Source organism: Lonchura striata, chromosome 4, assembly GCF_046129695.1.
Source record: "Lonchura striata isolate bLonStr1 chromosome 4, bLonStr1.mat, whole genome shotgun sequence".
NCBI classification, from domain to species: Eukaryota; Metazoa; Chordata; class Aves; order Passeriformes; family Estrildidae; genus Lonchura; species Lonchura striata.
The window spans coordinates 13,173,245-13,198,289 of NC_134606.1; the positions used below are offsets into that span (position 1 = coordinate 13,173,245).

At 41.0% G+C, this 25,045-nt stretch overlaps 2 protein-coding genes across 4 annotated transcripts in view; one reads left to right on the plus strand and one right to left on the minus strand.

Annotated features, from left to right (window-relative positions):
* Positions 1 to 875, plus strand: part of STX18 (syntaxin 18) — a 58,107-nt gene extending 57,232 nt beyond the window's left edge. For both annotated transcript variants that reach the window (XM_021554334.3, XM_021554337.3), the window contains exon 11: positions 764 to 875. In XM_021554334.3, coding sequence (XP_021410009.1) covers positions 764 to 859 — 96 coding nt within the window. In that variant the 3' untranslated portion in view covers positions 860 to 875. The remainder of the gene's footprint in view (positions 1 to 763) is intronic.
* A 342-nt stretch (positions 876 to 1,217) lies between these two features.
* Positions 1,218 to 24,242, minus strand: NSG1 (neuronal vesicle trafficking associated 1). Of its 2 annotated transcripts, none has more exons than XM_031504577.2 (5): positions 24,054 to 24,242; positions 23,534 to 23,688; positions 19,726 to 19,842; positions 9,143 to 9,253; positions 1,218 to 3,899 (listed from the first exon to the last, which is right to left on the minus strand). In XM_031504577.2, exons 2-5 carry the CDS (start codon positions 23,660 to 23,662, stop codon positions 3,699 to 3,701), a joined length of 558 nt encoding a protein of 185 aa, XP_031360437.1. In that variant the 5' UTR covers positions 23,663 to 23,688; positions 24,054 to 24,242; the 3' UTR covers positions 1,218 to 3,698. The 2 variants fall into 2 exon arrangements, with proteins under 2 accessions (XP_031360437.1, XP_021410013.1); XM_021554338.3 differs by having other exon boundaries at positions 23,534 to 23,685; positions 24,054 to 24,241.
* Between the last annotated feature and the right edge of the window lie 803 nt (positions 24,243 to 25,045).

Consider the following 25,045-nt stretch of genomic DNA (forward strand, 5'->3'; position numbering starts at 1 on the left):
AATGGAGCTCCTAAATTAGGCTACTGTGTAAATGGCTCACTTCTTTCTCCTTCCTGAGAGCACACAGAAAAGGTATCTCAAGGGTGAGTTATCTACTGCTCTGCTCTCCTGAACAGTACACCAAACATGGCAACAACTGATGCTATATTTTACTTCACTTTTCACATTTTTAGGTAGAACTAAGTTTCCTAAGCCATCCTGAGAAACAGTAGTGAAAGGTGGTAAAATAAAAAACTTTTTTACTCACACTAGTGTTTGTATCATATATAAAAAAAATTCCTTATGTAAATCTAAGAAATGAGAGCAAAAACCAAGTCCCCTGCTGGTCTCAGTTTTGGAAAGGAGTAGCCAAGAAAAATGAGATGGAAATAAGTGACTGAGGTATCTCCAGAGGTGTCAGGGATTTTGTTTTTGTTTCTTTATTGTTTGGTTTTGTTGGGTTTTTTTTCATTTGTATGAAGGCCTGATTACTTTTAATCAAGGAATTTCACTTTTGAAACTTAAAACTAACTTTGAAGCATGTACTTTGTGATATAGCTCCTGGTGTTTGATTTGTGCAATTTTAAAATTTTGAGTGTGACTTCACTGTGATAAAGCAAAAGAGGTGCCAGCCAACCTGATTTGTATTCACCTGAGATTAAGATCAAATTCTGTTGTTTCTCTTGTGGGAGAGAAGGGTGATGCCACAAACAGGCATTCTGAGTTGCCACTGTTGAAATTGTATTTACTGGTAATGGTAATAGGGATAAACTTTCCCTCACAGGCCATCAAAAACAATGCTGGATTTAGAGTTTGGATCCTCTTCTTCCTTGTGATGTGTTCATTCTCCTTGCTTTTCCTGGACTGGTATGATAATTAAACATATATTGGCACCATGCTCTGACTTTTTCGTTTTTAGAGGAGTGGGGTATAACAGCATACCTACGTATTTTATGCATTTTCTTATACCTCTACGATGGAAATATTTTCCAATAAATAAGTTGTGCACATATCCATTAGTACATTCATTCTAAATCCCTGTATCAAACATAAAACCACCCTTATCCTCTGGAGAACATAAAAGTCATTGAAAGAGCTGTGAAGAAAGCTACAAGCTGGAGCAGACTTCACAGAAGAAAAAGCAACAATACTGGTTTTGTCACAGCCACCCACCTGTGCTGTGGAAAGTCCAGCTCCCATCCCAGAGCAAGAGAAAACTGTTACTGTGCAGAAGCATCTACGCTGTCTCAGGCGTTTATTTCATCACACCACTTCAGTACACAGTGATCACTTTGCACATAATGACCTTTACTTCTAATCCTTTGAAACTACTTGTCTCAGAAATCAGCTTGATCTAATGGTACTAGTAATGATAAGGAGTCAACAAAAGAGCTTTTACTTGTTAAGTGAAAAGAGAATACAACAAAACAGGTTGTGCAATGAAACAGATGTTCTGGGATGCTGGAATAAAGCCAAAGGATAGACAATTAAAGTCCTCAAAGTACTCCTCAAAGTACTAAACCTGGGAGCATTTGTTAACTAAAAAAAGTCTCTAAGTGTAGATAAGATCTATAAACTCCCTCCTGATAAATCAGACAGAAAATTGTTTTGATTTCAAGAAGCATAAACAATCTGTTTCTCCAAAATCATAAGGCTTACTAATTTTTATTGTTTATTGTTACGAGGAGAAAAAGAAGTTCTTTCTCATCAGTATTTACTTTCGCATTAAAGTTTTTATTGTCCTAAATTTAAGGGGAGGAGATGTATCATGAATCATTTCTATTTAGAACAGTCTTAGGAAACAGAGCTTTCCATCCTGTAAAATCTGAATGTCCTCCATAAGTATGTTGATATGAAAGGTGTGTGTTTTCCTATCTCTTTTCTGAAATGTATATTTCTATACATTTTATGCAACAGGTAACATCATTTTTATTCTTTACTATACACAGAGTGAAAATGTCAAAAGTTACATGTGAATCAATTATATTCAGTAAAGCAGATGCCTGTTAGCAAATGAAAACATGGATATGTTTTAAAGATCTTAACATAAGCTTGGTATTTTCAATTGCAATGCAAAAATTGGCACATAGTTTATTGCTTCTTAGGCATTCCACATACCATGATGACTTAATAAAAAGCCTTTTACAGCTGCACTCTGTAATGCACATTTCCTGTCAAATTTAGAGCGCTGAGTCATAATGGTTATTTTTACTGTATTGGGATGACAGGCTTCTGCTGGAGAAAACCAGAAGTAGAGCTGACCACACTTTTTCTGCTACAGATCTTGAAAAACAGCCTACACTGATGTTTGCCCTTAATTTTTGTATAGCCTCTAACCAAAAAAAAAAAAAAAAAAAGGAACTTTTGACATGCCCACTCTACCTTGTCCCATTTAAATTACATGAATAAAAAGGCAATTTGCTGGCCCAGATGCTTCACACACTTTTGTATGTTAAATTAATAAGATGTCTTTTTATAATGTATATTTAAGATTTATAATAAAAATGAAAACATGATTTCACACAAAGAATAGGTAAGTTTGTAATTACAATGGAACTTAAACGTGCATCCACAATACTATGTTCTTCTACATCTTTTCCCCTCCCAAGCCATATACAAACAGTTCTAACTCTTCACTCTGTTTTACATGGAGCTTTAACAGCCAGTTGTGGTATCTAACAAGCTACTGTTTCACTTGTGATGCTCCATGTTTTAAAAAGTATCAAACTGCAAACCATACATAAATAGAAAGTTCCTTCTAACTAATAAAAAGGGAAAATGTGAATGTAATACAGGAGAAAATTTAGACATATTACTCCTTCAGCTGTATCCAACAAATGACATAGTGGACTACATGTACTGTGAACAGGCTTTCTGCCTCTTTAGTGTGATCAAAAGATGTCATTTCTCATTAGAACATCCTGAACTGTATATTTTTTACACTATCCTCAACACCCACCACTAAAACTGCCTGTGTTTTTTCCATAAGTCTATCTAGTTTGTGTTTCAGTGCACATCCTTACCAAGATGCTGAAGCCACAGTGGAAATGCAGTTAAATCCTGCTGACAGCAATAAGAAAACATTGAGCATGCCTTGTTGCAGAGAACTTCATTATCACTTACAAAAACAGTAAAGGAAATGTAAGGAAAAATGCGACCTGACAGTTTCTTTCTCCATACAAGTCATTACATTATGCCCCGATATCAGTGCTGACTGTCATTCTTGCTTGAGCCCAAACTAAACATTACTTACAGCTTTCAGCTAAACATGAGATCACTCTAGTTATGGCTGGGGTGTTTCAGTTTGCAAAATGAAAAAGAATTCAAAAATGTAATTAATTAATTATCTGTTCAGACAAGAGAACACATGATTTATCTAAGATCCAAGCCCTGAAAATCCAGTGACAAAATCTATCAGTATCCAATAAACTGCAAGAACATATCTAACATTGGATTTTTTTAACATTGAAAATGGTGTCAAAGCTCTACAGCAATGCTGATATGCACCTGGGGTTATGCCCATGAATGTTCTGCAGCAAGTTTTTGTTTTCAGTTTTTTTCTTTTTTTTTTTGCAAAGCAGTATCAGCAAACAGAAGCAGTTACACCATAAACATGAGTAACCTCTAAATTATCCATAATTATATTTAATGAAAAGTTCCTTGAAGTAAGTCCCTTAGTTACCTTCAAATGACATAGTTTTAATAATTAGCTTATCATCCTAAGCTGATTTCTCAGCAGCTTCAGTCTCCTGTTCAGACAGTTTCTCCTCTGACAGTACTGTCATCCACGGGGACACGGAGCGCGTGATGGTTTGTTTGGCCAGGTTGTAGTGGTTTATGACTGTGTAAAATTTCCCTCGAGCGCTGGAGTCTTGTTCAGAGTAGTAGTTTTCCAACCCAGCTGGAATGCACTGGTTATTCTGAAAAGAAAATCCATTGCTTAGATTTCAGATACAGCCCCCCCCACACACACACAAAGCAGATTAGGGTTTTTTTCTCCTTTTCCTTTTAGTCTAAGCCAAGAGTCACTATCTGTGAGTAAAGATGCAACATACATCAATGAACTACAGTATTGTCCTACTGTGTTCAGAATGTTCTTCCCTGCAATCCTTAAACTACTCATGCATTTGCCAGGAAGACCAATCTGGGTTTATATGCCAGAATAATTAACATACAAGAAATGTGCTTGCCTAAAATTATTTTGACAAAGTATTCAGTCTCCTGTTCCAGACACATTTTGCTGTTTATTCCTGCCCACCAAATTCCAACTGTTTGGTTTACAATTACAGCTGTCTGTATCATACTGTTAGATTAACTTCAGGCAATTTGCCCTGGTGTTTGCAGTCTGAGGGACAGAAATTAATACAGATATATTGGTGCCAATGTATGAACAGTTTTACAGCCCAGCAGCTCACATATTATAGGAAAAACTCTGTGGGTGGCCAAGCGTATGTGCAAGTGTTTACACACACACAAAATACTTCACTCCTCATTGTCAGAAAGATGTAGCCAACAGCAGGCTTTTAAAAAGCTCTCTGGAGCTGTCAGACTACATTATTTCATTTCCCAGGACTGTAGGAGTAGTAAATAGAACCTCCTAGATGCTCAGAGCTTTGGAAAGTGAAATAGATAATTTAGAGAGTAAAATAAAAGTCAGATCCATTTTGCTGTCATCTTAAAAGCCAAAGTGAATGTGCCTGTGCAGTGTGTTTGTGGCAGGTATCATCCAGGAGTTCTTCCAGTCACGGTGCAGGAAGCTCCTACAGAGCAGCTTGTTGCACTGAAGAAAAAAGTTATTAAGGCATATACTGTGACCTCCAGGCTTTGCCCCAGGAGGTCTTGGGATCTCTCTGCAGGTCCTCTTTCCACACTGGCTAGTCCAGACAGTCTTGCCTGATACTTCAACATGTTAGGGCAGTCACCTGAGCAACTGAATTGACGCTTGTAAGCTGGAAGTAGCTACAGCTTGAGGAAAAATTCATGTAGTCATTTATACTCTGGCTGTTTTGAAAAGAAGGGTATTTGGTCTTCTTGCTTCCAGCACCAGAGGGCTAAAATTTATAATACTACAGCACAGCACCTTTGAACTGCTACTGTTCTTCTACTCAGCAAACAAAATTTTATATTGGGAATTTCTCAGCAGAAAAACACATGCAAAAAATCATGGGTTTTAGGACCAGATTCTACCTTACAAGTGTCCACATTTACTTCTGAGTTGACTTTTGTTCATGTCAAAAAAAAAAAAAAAAAGGCATAAATAAGCACAACTAATGGTTTTAACTCATAAAGCAAAAGATGGGTGAAGATCCAGCAGTCTTGGCTTAATACAACTTTTGCCTCCTAAAAAGGAAAAAAAATCATCAAAAGCTATGAAAGAAGAAAGGAATACTTGCCCAAACAAGAGGCCCACAAGTAGTCTTAGAGCCTGTGTGCCCCTGACAGTTCAATCAGGTGGCAGTGGGAGGCTGAAGGATGCCTCGCTGCCACAAGCCTGACAGCCTCCCACAGTCAGCGCCTCGGCCCTGGGACCGTGTGTGCCAGGAGCCTCAGACTCACAGGGGTGCCCAGAGCTTCCATGGCCACCCTGGTTCCCTTCATCTGTCATCTTCTGTCAAGGCAGCAGCTGGGGCAATTCTCCCTCCCAGCTTTGTTGAAGTAGCACCACAAAGCAGATGGGAGTTAACCCTGGCTAAACAGCACCTGTGTCAGTTCAGCACTGTAAGGCAACGTAGGCTTTCCCATGCTCATAGTCAATGTGTTTGCTAGCTGCAAGACTGGGACCTAGATTCATAAAAACATAATCCAGGAATATGGAATAGAGCTATTTGATATGCATGTTCATATACATCAACCATGTCATCTTCTGGAAGTATTATACATGTTTTATCTGGGATAACTGACACTACTGATGTGATAAAATGACTAAGCACTTAGACACAGACATATGTGTAGTGATTATTTCACTCAGTCATGGGATGTAATCACAATTCTAAATATTTAAAGTGGGGAAAGGAACACAATCCATTGAATTAATGAAATCTGCTAAGGAAATTCAAGAAAATATAATTATTAGAGCTGAAGACAAGCCAAGATTACTGACAGTCTGAAAAAAAAAAGCTGCAGAATCCTATGTTGCCTTCAGAAGCAATTTACTTTGTAGCAGGCAAAAATGACTCAGTGATTGTTTTTTGGTTTCATTATTGGGAGGGTGAGGGGGGCCTTGTAGTCACAAACATGCAAAACATCTGACCAAAGAGCCTAAAGAAACAGACATCAGATTCCCTCTTGACTGCATTTTTGCTCCTGGGATTTCATGCTTCTAGAAGAGATGGGAAAACAACCTCCCCTTTTACTTATTGCCCCTTCTGTACTGCCTAAGGACAACCCCTCGGATTAGTTCCCAGTCAAGGCAAACCATGCAGCACTCAGTGACTGAGTGATGGGAACTGCTGCTGATTCTTACCCTGCCACTTTCAGCTATGTAGAGCATTTATTTCCATCCTTTTTGTTTGTTTCCATGGTTTCCAGGTGAGAGAAGGAAGGCCATGAGGAGAAACTGGGATGCTCCACAGTGACTTGGCAGTCTTTTTTTTTTTTTTTTTCTCACAACCCTTCTATTTTGGAAATTAATTACAGGTTATGGCTTTTGATGCCCCAGAAAACCCTGGTTGCCAGTCTATATCTGGCTGAATTAAGATGATTCCTTTTGTTCCTTTGACATGAAGACCCTAATGGAATTCACTTATAAATGGTATCTTTTGTTATGTTAATTTTACTGGGTCAATAATTCCCAGTTTAACAGATGATGGTGTGGTCTTCAATGCACTGAGATGACTTTGTTGTACTGTCCACAAGTCTGTCAGAATGCAGGTGCTTTGGCAACAAAAGCCAAAGGGTAACAGATATGGTACAGAACATACTGAAACCCTGGGGAAATTCTTCAGGATGCAAGTGCACTCAGGTTTTTTTGGTGAGTCTCACCAGTAGGTTCTGATGAGTGCTCCAGAGAAGCAATTTGCAGAACAGCAGTACTAAGGCTGTCTCAGAAAGCTTAAGCAAGCACAGAAATAAGACTGCTGTACAAAAGAAAACGAACACCTTTTTAAGCACACCTTCATGCCCTGGAGGCGTAGTACAGCAAAAACCTTTGGAACTCCTCCATGTATGAGAGCATCAAAGCAGAGAAGAGTGAATCTGACTCAGAGTTGTGATTAGCTCAGCCTTTATGCAGAGATTCCTGCAGCATCAGGCTTCCTGAGGCAGGCACACGTTTGCCCTTAACCAGGAAATCACGTCAGCATCTAAAGCCTGGGAACATCCAGGCCAGATAATGTTGTTGAGTCCACCTGAAACATGAAGCCAGCCCACAGAGACACTGGTCACAAGGAGACAGACTTGATGTTTCCTTAGACATCTGTGCAAGCTGTGCCATCACATATCATGGACTCTCCCGAAAAACAGATGCAAATAAATACAAAAGTCATTTTCACAGTGGTGGTTTTCAGACCTTGTGTCATTAGCCAACATCCTTATGCTATAGAACTCTTTCTTGAAAGAGGTATGTGACCAAAAATGCTCTGTCTCCTGGCATTATGCCACCAAGCAGCTGGAAACAAAACACCAGCTCCAAGAAAACCACCAGGAGAGTAACCATGATGTAGCCCTGTGCATGTGCTGCACTCTAATGAGCTATGGGACATTCTGCCTAACTTCTGTCCCAAACACAGGACCCAAAAGAGAGAAACAACCAAACTCTCGTCCCAGGGCAACTGAAATATAGCGGAGAAAATGTTCTCTCCTTAAATATTTGTGATACTGGTAAGAAAAGCCACAAGAAACCAGAAAGCTCAGCTGAAAGGAGAGAGCAACTTGGTATGAGTGGAGGCAGAAGCAGGAGGCTGTTGCTAGACTCCCACAGGTGCAGGTAACTGGCTGTTCCTGTCAAGTCAGGATCACATCAAGACAGGCTTGAAAGGAACATAACAATCCATATTCCAAGCTGCTCAATGCCAGGAGAAAGCTTAGGGGAAAAAAAAAGGCCTGCTGTCCCCTGAGACATGAACACAGAGGGGTTGCAGTGCCTGTCTGAGGCAACACAAAAAGCCAGCAGCAGAACCAAAAGCTGGATCTCCTGAGTTACAGCCAAGTATTCTAACCACAGTATCTTTTGCCCTTGAACAAAGGGGAAGAAGTCACCAACTGAATGCTTGAACCTAAATTAATCCAGAAGGGCATTACTGATTATAATTTTGAACTAGATTCTTGTAAGATATTTATGTGCTTGAAGTGACAGATAAAATCCTGAACAGGATTGTTGAGGAGTGCTGAGGCAGACATCCCTTCTTCAATGCTTTTGAAGTTTGCACTGGGTTTCATATTGATTTATTATGTGACTAAATATAATTAAAAAAATTAAAGAGAAAAATGCCATTATCACTGCTACTTTTCTTACCTAATTACAGTCAAGTTCAACTGTTGAATTTACAACTGGGAAGTCATGGGAAGTCAACGTTACTTTCCTGACTTTCAGCTCAGGTCATAACAAAGGAGTCAGCACCACCATCTCACAAAGTGAGCCCAGCCTCCTTTTGGTTAGAACCAGTATTTTTTACAATAAATGTGTTTTCCCTTTTTTTGGCACCACTTTTGGCAGTAGGGCTCGGAGGTCACTGTTCTAGAACAAGAAGTTCTTAGTACAAAAATAACCCTGAAGTAACTCTACTACTCTTAATGAGAACATCACTCTACTTTTTCTTTGACACATATTCCAGATTTTTTCCTCCACATTTTATCATTTTCTCATTTCCTAAGTCAGTAATTTGGAGGAACATGCAACATTAAACCATATGACCCATAAATAAGGGCTCTGTCCAGACAACTGCAGATGAAGTTAGAGACACCAGTGTTTAGATTTTTGCTATATTTTTGCTTAGTGTGAAATCTAAGCAATGTTTAAAGCGTTAGCAAAATAACACTATTAATATTGTGCAAAAGTATAACTTAAATTATAAATTACAAAGCAAAAGCATAGCAGGAAGCACACTAAACTATGAAAAGAAACACCAAATCTATGCAATACAGGATGCCTTGATCAAGGTTATGCCTAAAACAACACAGAACATTACATACTCTACTGTTTTTCTAGAACGGGTATGCAATTTACCTTGAAAACAAATCCTTCTGGACAGGTATGATCATACTTGTAAACCTTGTAGACTACCAGAAATACAACACACGTTAAGAATGCAAGGGCAAAAAGGACCAGCACAGTTACCTGTAAAGAAAAATAAAATAGCTTATGTTAGTAATGCACTGCTTATTCTATTGCTGCTTGCTACTGCAGGCAGCAGAATGCTGTGAATGCACTTTACATTAAAATCAAGTAAAGGATAAAACCAGCTGCTTAATTATTGAGGGAGAACAGAGAAGCAGCACATAAGTGCTTCTACCCTGCCCTTCTCAGAAGAAAGAGGATCATCTGGGCAGTGGCCTGTTGCCTGGGTACTGCAAGGCTTTTTTTAATTGTATTTCTGTTCCAGACACATGAGGCCAGGACACACCAACGTAGCCTGTGTCTGCTGTTTTTTCAGTATGTGGATGGATGATGTAAGTCTACGTCTAGTTTATGTCAGGTGCTAAGCATGTTTGCTTTCCCTGTGCCTGTCCAAGAATGGAGTCAGGTGACAGTAAGTTAGCACAGGTGTCATCCAGAGGTGACTTGCAGGGCATGGACAAAGTAATGTCTGCCCTCTCTTGTTAGGATTAGAGGTCATTGCACCTGCTCTGAACTTAGGGATAGTTACACCAGTAGTCTGCATTCTTGGTTGCTCCATACTCCTTCTTAAGTTATAGGTTGAAACAGTACTACTTCATCACACAGAGCCTGTACAGGAGTGGTTGACTGCCAGATCCATAAGGAAATACCCCATGTTCAGCACTTGGCTGGCCTCCTGGAGTTGTGTGGCACCTCTTTCCACAGTGCTCACAGAGAAGCCATTACACACAGCCTTGCATGGCTTTTCACCATGTCCTTCAGTACCTCTCTGCCCCTGAGCTTGGGCTACAGACAAGTCCAAGACCCACCTTAAGACAAACCTGAAATAAGTGTCAGGACCAAGCTAACCCTTCCCAGGTACAAACTCTGAGCAGCTGGAGAGCAGCAGCCTTCTGGTGTGTCACAAGACAGAATTACCTTCAGAATTACATCACCCGTTGACGAGACAGCACAAAATTTCACCCAGCAGTTACAGTACAAAGCTCTCTAATTCAGACACATTTTTGTGGAAGGTGTGAGCTGAGCAAATAGCATTCATTACCTGGGAAAGTATCCCAGATGTGTGTTTTTATTATTCTGAAATTTCTACTGATAGACAAATTAGTAGGTCATAGAGACTACACAGTAAGAGTGATTGAGATTAATTTTCTTTTGGCAAGTTAGAAAGAATCAGGCATGTGCTACAGCATGAGAAACAGTAATAAACACAAACAAACAAGATTATATGATTACTTTTTAAAACAAAGCATATTATCTAAATTTAAAGTAAGATGAGTAAACCAGCTATATACACCTCCTGAAAAGTTAATTTAGGCATATCAGGGTCAATTAATTGAAACAAGAATAATCTGGTATCTGAAAAAGCCAAAAAACCAAAAAATTGTAGCTTTGCCTCTTGGTAAAAACAACCATCATACACCCGTTTTGATAAACCTCAACAGTTTGCAACACTACAAGCTGTGTGTGGCAGTGGTGTTAGGACATTTCAGGACAACAATAAACTTAAAGGAATTCTCATCCTGTGAAAGCAAATCTCATCATAGGCAGACAACAGCAAGTGCTATATTTTCTGGCTGAAACAAGGCCAGAATACAACTCAGCCATACAAGGTTGAGTGTTGTGTGTTTCTGAAGCCAAGGATTTTTGATAGAAAATAATCAAAAAAAGGGAAGGCTGGAGGAGAGGCGAGGAGAACTGCAGATTGAGAAGTAATTTAGCAGCAGAAATATGTAACAATAACAACTGAAATGAGACATGGATCAACATGTTCAGTTTCTCAACAGTCACTGGAGTACAAAAAGAAAATGTATTCTTAATTAACCTCTGAAAACATCACACTGACAACAATTTTCACATCTAATTAGCCTTTCTCCAAGTTTATTACTTGTTTGCATACACAAAAATTAACATAGATAGCTCACTCTGACTTGTCAACAACATTCTCGTATCTCCCATGCCTCAGTATGTCCTGCATGAATCCAAGAGACAAAGTACCTTCCTTTCTGGTCATTCTCTGTGGCCCAATTTGATAACAACCAATGTAACATTCACACATATCCCCATCCTAGCTCAGGCCTTCCAGTAGGTTTTTTATCAGGCTTCTGACTCCACACAGCCTTCAGCAAAAGCTACTCCCTTTAGGAACACAGGCCTGTGACATGGGACACGGGCATCAGGCAGAACTATTGTGACAAACATCAACTCAGCTTGTATTTGTCTCCACCACAGATAGGAGCTAAGAGTTTAAAATGTTTTGAAAAATATTCTTGAAAAACATATTTGAAAATATATTTGAAAAATATTCTATAGAAGTATTTTAACCATGTTTCCTGGCCCTTCTACTAGCAGCCAGTAGTAGAATTGTAATGTTATTTCCCAGCTGTAACCATTCTGACATGTAGATGAGTTCTCAGGAACATACTGAGACAACATACTAACAAGCTGTTTTGTAACTGAGAATAGACATTAAGACAGTAAGAAAAAAACTGTATTTCCACAATCACTGCAGGATCACTCTACAAATCTTCAAAACTGCTCTGAGAAGCACTGTTTTTTAAAATAATATAAAAGGCCAGTGTTGTGTTGATTGCTGGAGCCTGGCAAGTTGCACAGCCATGGCCATGGTGATTTGCTGAGACCTGTTTTCAGTGGCATTTTGGAGCTGTGAGTTCTCACTGCTTGTACAAGTTCTTCCATTGCCACACAGTAAGCCATGAGAAAAGTTCTCATGGGTCCTGCTTCAAAAATACCACAGAATTTTTCTCTCTCACTTACTGTATTTCCTAATGTTACTAATTTTGGTAGTAACATGTAAATTTTTCGCTCTCATTATCTCCAGTGATTTGCAATCACACTCCATTTGCAAATCCCTAATCAAGTAAGCTCTTGTCTCCTTCCTGTTAGGAGAGAAGCTCCCTTCTCCTACCACCCTTCAGGATGCGAGTAACTTCTATTTAAAGACAGCTAGAGATGAAAACAACATAGACAGAATATAGCAATGGAGTTCTTCCCAAGGTGATTGCCATCACCTGTTAATCCAATCCACTTCCCTTTTAAATTGAAAATCCTTTTCTTTCTTCTAATAGCCATTTTTATTCTCATAATAACCCACCACTGATGGCCCACATGGACCACTTCTGAACCTGAGGCAGTCAGCTTCTATCCATGCACTAACACAGTGCAACCCTACCTCTGTGCTCTCTCTTCCCAGATGCTTTTCAGAAATAAAAGCATTAAAAAAGAGAAGGCATCAATCAGCTCTTCAGACCACAAGCAACCCCAAAGCTGTCATTGTATTGTTTTCTTCACAGCACCTTTGCACACTCGCTATAAACTATTTTCTTCTTACCAACATACTACTCACAACTTGCCCTCTTCTTCAGGCAGGAACAGCTGCCATGCATGGACAAGCACCACTTCCCTTCTTCTGGAAGGAAATCTTGAATCTCCTTTTTTGTGGTAGCCAGCTGGCAATGCAGGACCCCACACAGTACATTCACAAGCAGAACTCTTGTGAATTACTGTGATCATTCACTGCCATGCATATCCTGCAGACTCCAAGGTGACTGTCATAGCTCAAGAGTGATGAGCTTTTAAAATACTTTTGAAGTAACTATAAGATAGGACAAACAACCATTTCTTTTAACTAGGAATTCAAAGTGTGATTTTGCTTTCATCTTGAGTGTGACATTTAAAGTTAGTTTTAAGGGGATCTGGCAGCAAAATAAAGCAGAAAAGATGACAAGGTATTATGTATGTGGCAGATTTTTGAATAGATTGTAAGTGACGAGCAGAAGAAGGACAACGTCTAGCCAGAAGCCATTAGAGTAATCGAAATAAGAGATGACTAATGAATGAAGTAAGCATACCCAGAGCAAAAAACTTGTCTTCAGACTCTGTAAGCAGTTAGCTGAACAAATGAAACTCACTATATCTGACAACTACATTATCATGTAAACAGCTTGTGATAAGACCTTTACCGTAAGATCTAGCAGATCTTCCCTATCAGTCCATGCTACTCTGCCTCAACTGTGAAAGACTGCAAGCCATATTTTCTCTGCCTGGCTATTGCAGTCTCCTCCTTCCTCACTCCACTAATGTTTACTTGGACTCCCTTTTTAATCAAGCTGGAATACTACAGCAAAATTCATCAACTGTACTAACAATGCCTGCTTCTCTTCACACCCTTTCCTGGTTATGCTTCAAGGCATGCACAAGTCTACCCATTTTGCTCCTCTCTGCTCCCTCCATTTTGCTGTTTATTTTATTGCACTGTCCCACTAAAGCATGGGTACTATTCACTTCTCCCCTGCCTTCTACTTCTCTAATCCTTTCTCTTGCTTGAGATTCATTTATTAAGCCACTCATACTGTGCTGTTCTGCACCACACCTTCCTTCATGCTTTTTCTTCTGTCAGCACACAAACCCATGTAGGAGCATTCCTGTTATTAGAAGAACTAACAAGATATGCAATGATTTTCACTGCTTAATCACTGGCTCTTGGTCACATCTCGTCTCTGTTCCACATCTATGCATTACCTATCTCAACTGCAACCTCTTGGGAACACAGCTTTCATTTCTGATAGGTTTGTGAAGTACGAGGCACAGACTTGCTGCCAGCACTGAACAAGAATGAAAACATACACTTACAGAGCACCTTTCATAGGAAATGATTTAGAGCCAATTAATGCTTTGCTCACCAGTAAAATGCAGAGACCTTTGGGGCAAAATACAGCAACTCTGTACAACAACTTAGGACAGGAAATTAAGATTATTGCTATCCAATTTAAACTACAAGAGAATTTTAGGCAGATGGTCTGTAATTACAACAGATTGTGTCTGGCTACATCCCACAGACAAAAATTCGTAAAACATTGCATTGACTTTCTTGCTAATGGCCATGACCTCCATTTCACCTCTTTCCACTAAAATCCTGCATCTCCAGCTACACAATGCCCTCTACCAGCATGTTAGAGAGCACAAAAATCAGCTTTCCACTTATGACTGCTTCTGCAAAATTATGTCCTTGTTTGCTATTACCTCAGTCTGTCCGTGGAAATTTAAACGAAAAACATGTCTGGAACAATACACTCAAGGATTAAGAAATGGTGAGAAATGGGAAATGGCAATGAAAAAGAAAAAAGGAACATTTACAGCTATTAATGCAACATTTGACTCGTATTCATTTATGCAGCAATGTAAATTACACAGAAGACCCTGATGCAGTACCCTGTACTTGCTGTGGGAATATACAGGATGACCTCCAAGTCCAAAAGACAACCCGGTGCCTTGTTTCAGAACAGTATTTCTAACATTACATGTCATGTTTAGCTGTATGACTGGTATCCATCTACTGAACTCAACTTCTTCACCACAACATTCCCATCACAACTTTGTGCTCAAGGAGGATGATAGTTTGGGGGCAGATTGTACAGAAAAAGCAGTAGAAATCAAAACACTGTCCCTCTCAAGTAGAAATGACAAAGAGAGAACTGCCTTGGATGCTTACCTGGAGATGACTGGAAGTAGCAGCAGAAAAATGCAAAAAAAGCAGGCAGATTCATGAGGACAGTAAGAGAAAAGAAGCTACAGAACCAGAGCTTATTAACAGTGACAGGGCAAGACAACAGGACCACTCTGCAAGGGAATTGATTAATGAAACCTGAGGGACACACTGTTACACAAAAACAGGTTAACAAGGTACTGGCCTTGAGATCCTAGAACTGCACTTTAACTCAACTGTTCATGGCAACATTCCTGTCATCTTCTATCACACAGCACCATATATTGTATTTCTTAACAAAAGGGATCTGAGGAAGCAGTTCAAGAAACCCTGTGGCACCAAGATAAGAGTTTTACTACCTTCTCATACAAACCCAGTAGACACTACGGAGGCCAGGAAAAAGGCTGCATAATGTTATTACAGAACAGGAAAGGTTATTTAAGTGATGCATCTGGAGAGATCCAAAACATCATATGTGTCACCTGTGTGACTGGTTCTGTTCCACTAAATGGATTTTTAATGGAGACAGTGGCAGAGGACACCTGACTTACAGCAGGGGAGCTGTGTTAAGCATCCACTCAAACCTTCCAGTTCTGACTATAAAATTCCTTTCAACCAAAAATTTAGCAGGAGGATTGTCAATGTCATATCAGAGAATATCAAACATTAAAAAAAGGAAAAGTGACAGTTGCCGTGCAATGCCTTTACTTGCATCAATTATTTTAAAATAATTGTTACATTGAAAGAACCACCTCCTTTATTTTTCTTATTTAAGTAGTTATGAAAATATGTAAAGCCTGCCAAACACTTATACTTGTGAGCAACTTTAATCCTGTGAGTGGTTCCACTGGAGAAACAGAACTACTAATGACAGTTAAGTACCTGTCACTCTTCCAGCACTTAGTGATAGACACAGAATCTACTTATGGAAGTGATACCTGTACAGGAATCGGTTGAAATCTTCTCTTAAAAGACTTTTAAAGTGGGAGCAAAGAGCTACTCAACACACAAAGTAATCACACAGCAGCAAAGAGTTTTCCTTGTTTCTGGTTATTTTTGCAACAATAATAACCACTGGCATTACTAAGAAGAGGTACAAAATTGCTGAGGCAGAAACATGTTTGAAGGATGCCCCTTTTAAGATAGAAAAAAGCCCTGAACAGTTACATATATGGTGCATACTTTCTGGCAGTTTTGAAGTGACCAGGCAGAACTGCAAGAACTGATCTTGAAGTTTCAATTCCTCTTCCATAACTTCACGCAGACATTTCATCAGCTGCTACTTGATGGGACACAGTTTACATGGTCTTAGCACAGAGATAAGGTTGAGGCTTTGGCTCTGCAGTTAGATGTATGTAGAGATGTCAAGGATAAAGTCAGAAGAACTAAACTGTCTTTGAACAGAAACCAAAGGCTGAAGGCATATCACAGCTTGGGTTAATTTAATGGCTTGAAATTTATTATGAAAAATTTGTGATTGCTTTTAAAGTACCTCTAAATGTTCTTTATTGAGGTTTTCTCAAAGACAGAAAAAAAAAAGTCATGCTTTGTTACAACCCATTCTTTTAATTGTTGTGTTTGTACATAACTGCCAGCTGTAGCCCAATCAGTGGGTACCAGAGTAGACATCCCACTACAAAATCCAACTGAAGGTTGTAAAAACACTGCTCTGTCAATTGGGGAGGCAAAGGTTTGGCCTTGGGTAACTCACACCATCAGTTTTATTCTGCCCTAACTTCCTCCTTTGTCCTGGTTCACGAGGATCCTTTGTTACTCTGTAGAGTGGACAAATTTACAAAAGAGAAAAACTGGCCTTGTTCAAAGTTGCATTTAAGAACCAACTCCCCATATCAGCCTACACTGTTCAAAGAACAAAAGCAAGACTTCTGTTTCTCAATGGGAAATAATCTTAGGTGAAAAAATCACATTTTCCTTGGTGTAGTTAGTGCCATAAAAATAAATTAAGACAACGGGGTTCTCAGAATCAGGAATCTTCACATTCTTTTGAGAGATTTTGATTTGAATTCACAATGTGGCTTCATAGAGGAAAATTATACTTGCAGTTTACTTTGAAAACATTCTCAGCTCTGTTATAATAACTGTGGTAATGCAAACTGAATGCAGAAAAATACATTTTATAATTGATTGTTCACCAGGTGCTAAAACACCAAATGACATATGCACGTGGCAGAGTGACTTCATTCTCAAGAACAGCTTTAGATGATCAGCACTGCTGAATCCCAAAAATGCAATCTGCTTTGTCATGATTTAAGAAGTACATCTGAGAATACACATGTGAATTATTTGTAAATATGACTGACTCACTTGCTTTATTTTTAGCACAATGCTTGGGCTGTGTCTTGTGGCAAGCTTGTGCATTGGTGATGTACCACACTAAAGTCATTAAAATGGCATCTGAAAGTTTTTTCATGAACACAAGCCAAAGTCAATATCTCACCAGCTAAATAATGCATTTCATAATTACAACAAATATTTAATTTTCAAACAAATATCCTTTTGCTCTCTCAGAATCAACAGCAGAAGTTAACATGATGGTTCACAATTAATAAGGACCCAGGAGAAAACCTCACACAATCAGTACTTTTCATCTACATATTTATGAAATATTATCAACTATTCATGTAATATTTACTACTGGGAGTGGTAAATATGACAGTCATCCCCACTGGAGAGCTAGTCAGTTTTCTTTAAAATGTTGCAAGCAGCATAATTCAACTCTAGAATTGCTATATAGAGATTAAGGGACATTTTTAGGACCTGAATGTTCTGCATGAACATTATTTTCAATTAGCTGAACCAAAATTTTCCCAACTGATCAATCCCCATACTCTTCTCTGGAAACCTAGACTTACAGTCACAATGTGAATCACCCTGCAATTCCCAAGAGATAGCAAATCCTACAGAAACCTCTCTCTGATGCAGCAGTTACCTAGCAGCAAAACCTAGCAACCCTGTAGTATGAGATTAATCCCAGAGCGATCATCATAAAGTAATATCAAAGGATATTTTATTTAAGTATGCCATCCAAAAGTATATAAAAATGCAAAGCAAAAATCTTCAGGCTTTTAGCTGTTCAGCTACACAAATTACAAAAGACTACCCAACAGCACAACAAGCTATTTATTTGTTTTCAGCAAGGTCTCATTTGCTCAGCTCTCCCAACAAAGACAGATAAACCCCCCCAGGTTTACAAAAGGATGCACAAGCCTTTTAAATGTGACCGAGATGGTGAAAACCTTTCCTTAGCTACAACTTAATGTTCCAACAATTAAATCTCTTAGGCCCTACTGCTAAACCATACATGCAAAGTTGTTCAGGTATAGGCTCTGCTCAGCTGCTTGAAACCAAAGTCCTATCAGGGGACTCAAACTAAATACTGCCTCTCCTTTCTCCTCTACAACACAGTAAGCATTTTCCAATCACCTCAGTGTGACCAGGACATGCACAAAGACAGTCAGACATAAGCTCTCCTTGTTCTGAGCTGTAAATTTGCATTTACTCTACCCTCACCCAAGAGCAAGGGGATTACTCTCAAGGACTGGTACCATGGTGCCAGGAGGATAAAGAGAGATTTTAAGTCAGGATGTAGCATTCCCTGAGGAATGGGATGTCCTTGCCCCAAACCAAGGAACAGGAAAAGCTGGAATTAGGTTTCTTACCTCCTTAGTAAAACCCTACCACACCCCATAACATCTCTTCTTGCCTGTCTGGGGTGGTTCCCCACTCAGCTGACTGGGAACCTACTTGCTTCACTGTATGGCTGAAGACCACCAGGTGAATGGCACTTAAAACATTTGTCGCAGCAACACTCTGCAAAGTTCCTTTCCAAATATAGTCTAATCCCTCCTTGAGCCTTCACTTTGTTTGTTTAGCATGCTCTGATTCCACTGAGAGCTGCATATACACTTCTGAAGGTCAGCTTGAGCCTGAACAGCTTTTAGAGCATTGCTCGGCACAACAGCACCAAAATCGCTGCGTGAGCCCTAAAACTCCTATCATGCAGAGTTTAGAACTGTGCAGTAGAAAGAGAATCCACACCTTTACTGAAACTCTGTATTTTCCCCCCATAGTGAATGTTAGTCTTTCCAAAGGTATTTGTACTTGTGCATTGCAGAGTGGGGATGCCTACTGCTTAAAAATATTTTGGTATCCTTGGGTAAGATGACAAATTAGAAGCACCAAAAACCTGCAGTCCTATTGTTAAAAGGATAGGGGAGCATAAGCTGAAGTGCCAATTTTCCTGCTTTAATTGCACAGAGCAAGAAAAACTATCCTCTAGTCGGAAGGGAGAAAGGATATTCAAGCCTTGCATCAGTTAAGCCCTCAGGTTTCCTATGGGACTAATGAAGGGAGTAGTAAGGGTGTGGACACAATCTGAGTCAGATTCTTTCTGAACTGCCATGTGACAGTAACAGGCATCACCAAACCATAACATTAAATGGGACCAGGAAAACTGATAGGGCTCTGGTATATATCCCTGGGTTGCCAAGTCATATATTTAACTGTAAAAAATACATAATGGACTATGACAGTGCTTTTAAGAGAATGGTTTGGCCACAGTGATAAATAAGAAGCCAAAAAGAAAGTAAATGTTCTGGTGGTTCTTGTCCTTCAACACAAACAGGAGCTTTATCCATGCCATGAGCACTCCCTGTGTGCTGCCCACACACACCCTGGCAAGCCACATTCTGGAGCCCACACACTGACAGAAATCCCTTTGGAATTCATCTGCCAGTGAGGGATCACAACCAATAAAGCTGCAAGATTTGATTTTGTTTCTAATTGTTAAATATTGAACTATTGTAACATTGAATTAATTTTTCTCATGTCCAGCTATATCCACAACAGGCACTCTACTATAGCCAGTTCTGACTACAATCAGCAATTGATTTTAAGCACTTCTGCTAACACAGCTGAGACATTAACATCTTCACACAGCACTGCTTACCTTAAATCTTTCTGAAACCCCTTCAGTGATGCTGATTGTGAATTCAGCTATTTTAGGAGTACGGAACTTTCCCTTCTTGCGATCAGGTTCATATTCTGTTTTTGTTTTAACCACAACCTTTAAGAAAAAGAATGAATCACAAAACTGTCAACTAAAGTTGGCCACAAAAACCTTAATTATTCTTTAACTCTTCTTTTATCTGCTTACAAGCACATCTACCACCATATCTTTCCCCTCCCCATTTTGTGTAATTCTTCTTTGAAAGTGCTAAATTATTAATTATTTTTTCCAGTATATGAATCATCAAGTAACTTGCCTCTTAAAGTGGTTCTGATGGACCTACAGCAAGACTTGTTATGCAACACTTTCATAAAGGTTCCATTTTTTCATCTGTGGTGATACTGTGCTCTTACTAGGCAAAGATAGGCTAAATGCAAATCATGGACCTTCCTACTTTGTATAGTTTGAAAATAGCCACCTCCATTTGCTTCAGGAAATTCTATTAATGGGATTTCAAACTGAACACTAACAGAAGATTACTGAAGAGTACCCATAAAAATCTTGCAGATGACAATGCCATGTTCCTTGATGGCAGGATTTTGAGTTTAAAAAAAAGTGAAATAACCCATGGGGTCTAGTTGCTATTCACCATGTGACAGGCTGTGGCCTTTGGTGCTCTATTTTTAACATCTAATGTCTGAATTATCATCTGCAAGCAGCAAGATGCACACAAACCTTTGTGTTAATGAGATTTCTTCAAACAAACTCTTCAGTTTATTCCTTGCTATGAACTACTGCCCCAAGCTACACAATTTAGCACCTTACCCGTATTCCCAAAATACTCATTACGTCAGTCATATCTCTAGTGTTCCCCTAGGCATTCTAATCATACAAAATTTTCACATACCTAACCTATTTGCCTCATTTTTGCCTTCTGCATTTTTCAGGAACTTTTTCCAAGTATTATTCTCAAGCTAGGGTACAGTTTATTGTAGTGATGGTGCTATTACAATTTGTTCAATTTCCTCTGTTTTTCCAAGGAATAAATACCTATTCTTTTAGATTTCTGAAAATCAAATTCTATCTTTAGCACAGCCCATATTTGTTATTAATAGCAAATACATTAATCACAGAAAGGCCTGGGTTGGAAGGGACCTTGAAGATTATCTTGTTCCAACCCCATGCCCCAAGATAGGGACCCCTTCCACTAGACCAGGTTGCTCAGAGCTCTATCCAACCTGGTCTTGAACACCTCCAGGGATGGGGCAACCTCAGCTTCTCTGGGCCCTGTGCCAGGGCCTCAGCACCCTCACATTAAATCTACTCTCTGTTTAAAGCCATTCCCCCTTGTCCTGTCACTACATCCCCTTGTAAACAGTCTCCCTCCATCTTTCTGGAATTAAGATGGTGACACTTCAGGTAGCCAGACACTGAAATGACAAGATTTGGGTTCCCTTATTCTCACTTCCCTGAGTGGCACCTAGAATGTGTACCTAGACTCAGTATCATAAAGTTTATTAGTACCATTAGTTTATTATTATTTAAACTTTTATTACTTTCACAGGACATAGGTTTAAAACCTACTTACCTATTTTCAGCTACAATTAGTAAGATAGTAATATACTATTTAACTTTATAGCTGCCCAACAGCATCATGGAAGTTAACCACCTGATGATTTCTGGGATGCTTTTTAACATCTTAGTTCCCTTCCTCCCCCCTTTATGTTACATAATCTCAGGCAACTCAAATCACATTCAGCTGACACTGAATGTACAGTTCTAACTGCTTGGTTATGTAATGTCTTCTTTTGTTTAACATATCTAAATATGAATTTAAATCACTTCATCTTTTTAATTTAGAAACTGTCAAAATCATCAAATCCTTAGCACTGTAGTCACTACTGTTCAAGAAGCTATGCTTCACTGCCATGCTGGAGCCTTGCAAGTGGATAATAAGCAAAGATACATGAAGTATGTACTCCTATTCATTATACATGAGTGTCTGCATACTTCAGAATTTGATCTGTGTGTCAATCTTTTCTAAGTGTTTCTTTTTTTCATGTCAGTTGCTCTGCTCCTGCCTTTGAGTCTCTAACAACCAGTAAAGAGACACTGACATGACTAACCAGTTATAGAAGGACACCAGCAGGACCAATAAACTTAATTTTCCCCCTCTATGTTTGCAAAAGGAGAAGAAAGCTAATATACATTTGGCAGTGGAGAGAAGAAGAACCAATCAAATATTCCTTTATTTAAGTTTCTAGCTTAGCTGGACATTTGCTTTCATTCAAGGCAAATGCCATCCAGGTGGGAGGAGCTCTGCCCCACTCTAGTAGGAGGGAACAGAATGCCCTGGGTTCACCACAGAGCTCTGCTCAGGTTAAAGCTATTACCATGCAGATCCCTCGTTCAGACTTCTGCTTAGCAATGTGGGAACAGAACACATTCCTTTGGCCATTGGTCCTTGGTAATCGGTTCTATCCAGTCACCAGCTGGCAGATGTATCAGACACGGTAAGACTTAGCTTGTTCCAAAGCCTTAGGGTGAGATTTTGTCCTCAGTTACAAGATTTACACCCATGTAACTGAGGGCATAAAATGGACCCTCAGGCTCCTGAACAGCTGTTATGGCTTATTGCATTTATGCCTGCCAACTGGTCACCACACACAACACAGAATGGTGTTGATAGCAATTAAAATGGAGGTCACACATTTATTTGTATTGACTACAAGCAACACTCTACTGAGGAAAATTTTACAAGCTAGAACTCTTTACCCAAAGTTATGTGAATTTTTTTGAGGTTTGAGGAATGTGCAGCTATCAGTTTAAATAGAAGTAGATTTCAGCTTGTGGAAGACACAAGGCCAAAAATAAAAACTGTATGAAGACCACAAAGCTTTTTATTAGCAGATGCATGTGGGAAATTACAAGTAAGAATCCGATTAAAATAGGATACTGAAAACCCTGAAAAAATCCTACTCCTGTGTTCCTCACATGTAGTAGCACTTACTGAATCCTTTATTGTGAGAACAATAAACATATTTACAGGCTATCACATCACCTTTCTAAATCCTTAAAATCAAATCCCTAATAATCAAGGCATTTAATGAGGAATTCAGGAAGCACATTTCCTTTCCAACCTGTAAGCAGCTCACTGGACTGCCCCCTTCCAGCTACAGCGGATATCTGAATCACCTATTTGGAGGGTTTTGAACAAAATAAATTGCCAAGGAGAAAACTCAATGACCTGTTCTCATCCCATTATTTCAGCTTGTCTGGGGTTAGCATTAGTTTCTAACTGAAGCACAAAAGGAAAATGGAAGTGCTCTCTGTTGCTAGTATGCCCATGCTCACTTTACAGAGGTAAGATAGGCAGATTTTACCAGATAAGGCAGGGCTCTATTCCCCCATCAGGGGGGCATTTTCTGGACAGAGAAAATTAATAGTATTCAAACACAATACACAGGACCTTCCAGGTGGAAGAAAAAAAAAAGATACAGAATAGGAAGGGTTATGACAATACAGCATAGAGAAGCTTGCAGTTTTATAGTATATGATTCGTATAGCAGCACTGAAATCTCTACGTGCTTATTGCTAACATTTCGCGCTTATTTTTAATGCAAATCACCCTTAATGGATCTGCATGAGCTTAGCTGTTTGGGTTTTTCCCTAGAGGGAATTAGATGCCTTGAAATACCCCATACTTCTTGTCGTTCCTAAGCTGCTCTCTACCCCATAACCTATTCTTTTGTTGTTTGCCAGAGATTTGGGTGTGATTCTCCAGGGTGGAAACCGAAGCCTACTGTACCTTATCAGGAGGTGGGAACTGGAGCTGATTGACATCCAGGGGTGTAATCAGGGGGATGGTGTCAAATCCATCCTCCAAAAGGGGCTGCTTTGTGCTCTTCTCGCTGAAATTATTCCCCAGTTTCACCATTCTTCCAGGATAGAAGGATTTTTCTGCTGGCACACACAGGCACACACGCAAAGAAATGCAAAATATCAGAAACCAGACCTTTTCCCAGCCCTCGGGGGACTCGAAATACCTTGTGGAAAAATAATAAAAAATACGCGGTGGTCGCTCTGACTCGGTTAGCTACTGGCGTTCTGGGAAGTACGAACGATGACCAGAGCTTCTACTATCAAAATTAACAAAACCCCAACCCACCGCGCGCACAAAGCAGCTCCCCAAATCCCCGGCACGTCAGCCCGGAGCGAGCGATGCCCGCGGCGCAGCGCGGTGCGGCACCGCCCGGGGCTGCGGGCGGCTCGGGAGCCCCGTCCCCGCCCCGGGCTCCCGGCGGGGCACGGCCGCGCTCGGCACTCACCGCCGCGGCTGCCGGCCCTGCCTCGGGCGCGATGGCGGAGCAGGGGGCGAGGCGGCGGCTCTCCCTCCGCGGGTGGCTCGGGGCGGCCGCAGCGCCGGGGCCGTGACGCAGCCGCCGCCTGGCTGAGGCAGCTCCGGAGCAGCAGCAGCAGCACAAAGGGGCCCCGCGGGGACGAGCGGGCGGCGGCTCCCCCAGCCGGCGATGGCGCAGCGGCAGCAGGTGGAGGGGGCGGCGCGTCCCGCCCGGCCACCGCCCCCCGCGCCCCTCCGCGGGCGGGGCCGCGCCGCGCCGTGCCGTGCCGCGCCGCGCCGTGCCGCGCCGTGCGCTGCGCCAGCGCCGCCGAGCCCCGCTCGGCGAGCCCCGGCCGGGGCGGGGGCGCTGCGCTACACGAGCGGCGGCGAGGGGCCCTGGCCTCGCCTTCCCCGCCGGCAGCCGCCTGAGCCGGGGCGAGCTCGGCTCCGCTCCTGCGGGAAGGGAAGGGAAGGGAAGGGAAGGGAAGGGAAGGGAAGGGAAGGGAAGGGAAGGGAAGGGAAGGGAAGGGAAGGGAAGGGAAGGGAAGGCGTGCGGCCAGCGCGGCGGAGCCCGGCCCGGCCGCTCTGCTCAGCCCTGGCCCGCCCCGCGGCACTTCCCGGCCGGGGCGTATTGCGGAGCCTGCAGCCCGCACACAGCCCGGGCGCGGGGCACAAGACACCCAGAGTGATTCGTATGCACTGCGCTGCCTCCTATAACCCCAGGCAGCCAGCACGCTCCTCCTGTAGTCTTGCAGGTGCATTGCTCCCCAGGCAGTGCAGGAAAGCGCTGTGGGCGATGCAACAAGTGCCTGGGAGGTGGGCAGCTCTGGGACAGGAGAGGCAGACAGGTGCTCAGCCTAGAGCCAGTTTCACACTTCAGAAACCAACCAACCTCTTCTCACAGGTGCCAGCATGAGCAGCCTCTTTGCGTGGTCTGTTCCAGTTGCTCAATCCAACACGCATCCCGTTTTCCTGAGATCA